Raw genomic sequence first — 1,522 nt, forward strand, 5'->3', positions numbered from 1 at the left:
GGGGACAGGCTGAGCAGGAGAACAGGAGCCCTGTGGGTCCTTGAGCAGTGCCCTCCAGGACCCTGCAGAGGCGGCCTTGGTTAAAGCCAGGGAGGAATCTCCCCGCTGAAGGTGCTCACAGCATCTCCTTGTCCCTCCCCCAGGTGCCCTCGTTGCCTGCCTTCCTGCGCACACTCCCGCCTGCTGGCCCTGACCTGTGTCATCATGCCTCGGGGCCGGAACAAGCGCCATGGCCGCAAGAAACGCCACCAGGCCCGGGGGGAGACTCAGAGTCTTAAGGGTGCCCAGGCCACTGAGGAGGCGGCGGCAGCAGAAGAGGTAGAAGAGTCGCCATCCTCCCCCGCTTCTGTTTCTAGGGGTACTCCCCCGAGGTCCCCTGCTGTTGGCACTCGCCAGGAGCCTCAGGGAGACCCAGCCACGAGCTCTCGTGATGCAGGGGTTTCATGCCCAGGATCTGAAGAGGGTGCCCACAGCCAAGATGAGAAAAGTGCAGGTACCTCCCAGGCAGCACCTTTCATTCAGAGCAGTTGCAGAGTTTTTCTGATCAGGGAGTCCACAATGTTGGTGCACTTCCTGCTGGAGAAGTATAAGACGAAGGAGCCCATCCCGCAGGCAGCACTGCTGAAGGCTATCAACAGGAAGTACGATAAGCACTTCCCTGAGATCCTCAGCAGAGCCTCTGAGATCATGGAGCTGGCCTTTGGCCTCGAGCTGAAGGAAGTTGACCCCAGCAGTCACTCCTACGCCCTCATCAGCAAGATGGCCCTCCCCAGCGAGGGAAGTCCAAGTGATGAGTCGGGGCTGCCCACATCCGGTCTCCTGATGATTCTCCTGGGCCTGATCTTCACGAAGGGCAACCGTGCCACCGAAGAGGAGATCTGGAAATTCCTCAATGCGTTGGGTTTGTATGCTGGGAGGAGGCACTTGATCTTCGGGGATCCCGGGAGGCTCATCAGCAAAGATTTCGTGCAGCAAAAGTACCTGACATACCGCCAGGTGCCCAACAGCGATCCTCCACGCTATGAGTTCCTGTGGGGCCCGAGAGCCCACGCTGAAACCAGCAAGATGAAAGTGCTGGAGATTTTGGGCAAGATCATTGGTACCGTCCCCAGTGCCTTCGCAGATCGCTATGAGGAGGCTCTGAAAGATGAGGAAAAGAGAGCCGCGGCCAGGGCTGCAGCTGTTGCAGAGGGCAGAGCCCCTTCCAGGGCCAAGGCCCGCAGCTCCTCCCACATGTAGGGAGGGAGGCCGCGGGCAGTTTGCTCACTTTGTTCTGGAAGAGAGCAGTCAAGCTCCTAAATAGTGCAGAGTAGTAGGGGTGGAGGGAACAAAGTATAGATCTTATTTACCTTCCTGTTTTAAACTAGTAACTTCTATATATTATTGATTGATTGATTTAGGTTTTTCAAATGTTTTTTCTTGTAATAGATAGTGTATTTTCTTAAGAATAGGAATTTGTGAGTGACATTGCTTGCATATTTATTGCTGTTTAAAGAGTTCTAAAGTTACAGTTTTGGTATAT

General features: G+C 54.9%; 1 protein-coding gene across 1 annotated transcript; it reads left to right on the top strand.

Annotated features, from left to right (window-relative positions):
* Positions 1–204: 204 nt before the first annotated feature.
* On the top strand, positions 205–1,239 carry LOC309978524 (melanoma-associated antigen B4-like; the record flags this gene model as incomplete). Its single annotated transcript, XM_082865076.1, has 1 exon — positions 205–1,239. The coding sequence occupies one exon, from the start codon at positions 205–207 to the stop codon at positions 1,237–1,239; it is 1,035 nt and encodes a 344-aa protein (XP_082721202.1).
* Between the last annotated feature and the right edge of the window lie 283 nt (positions 1,240–1,522).

Source organism: Leucopleurus acutus (assembly GCF_964270905.1).
Source record: "Leucopleurus acutus genome assembly, chromosome: X".
NCBI lineage: Eukaryota > Metazoa > Chordata > Mammalia > Artiodactyla > Delphinidae > Leucopleurus > Leucopleurus acutus.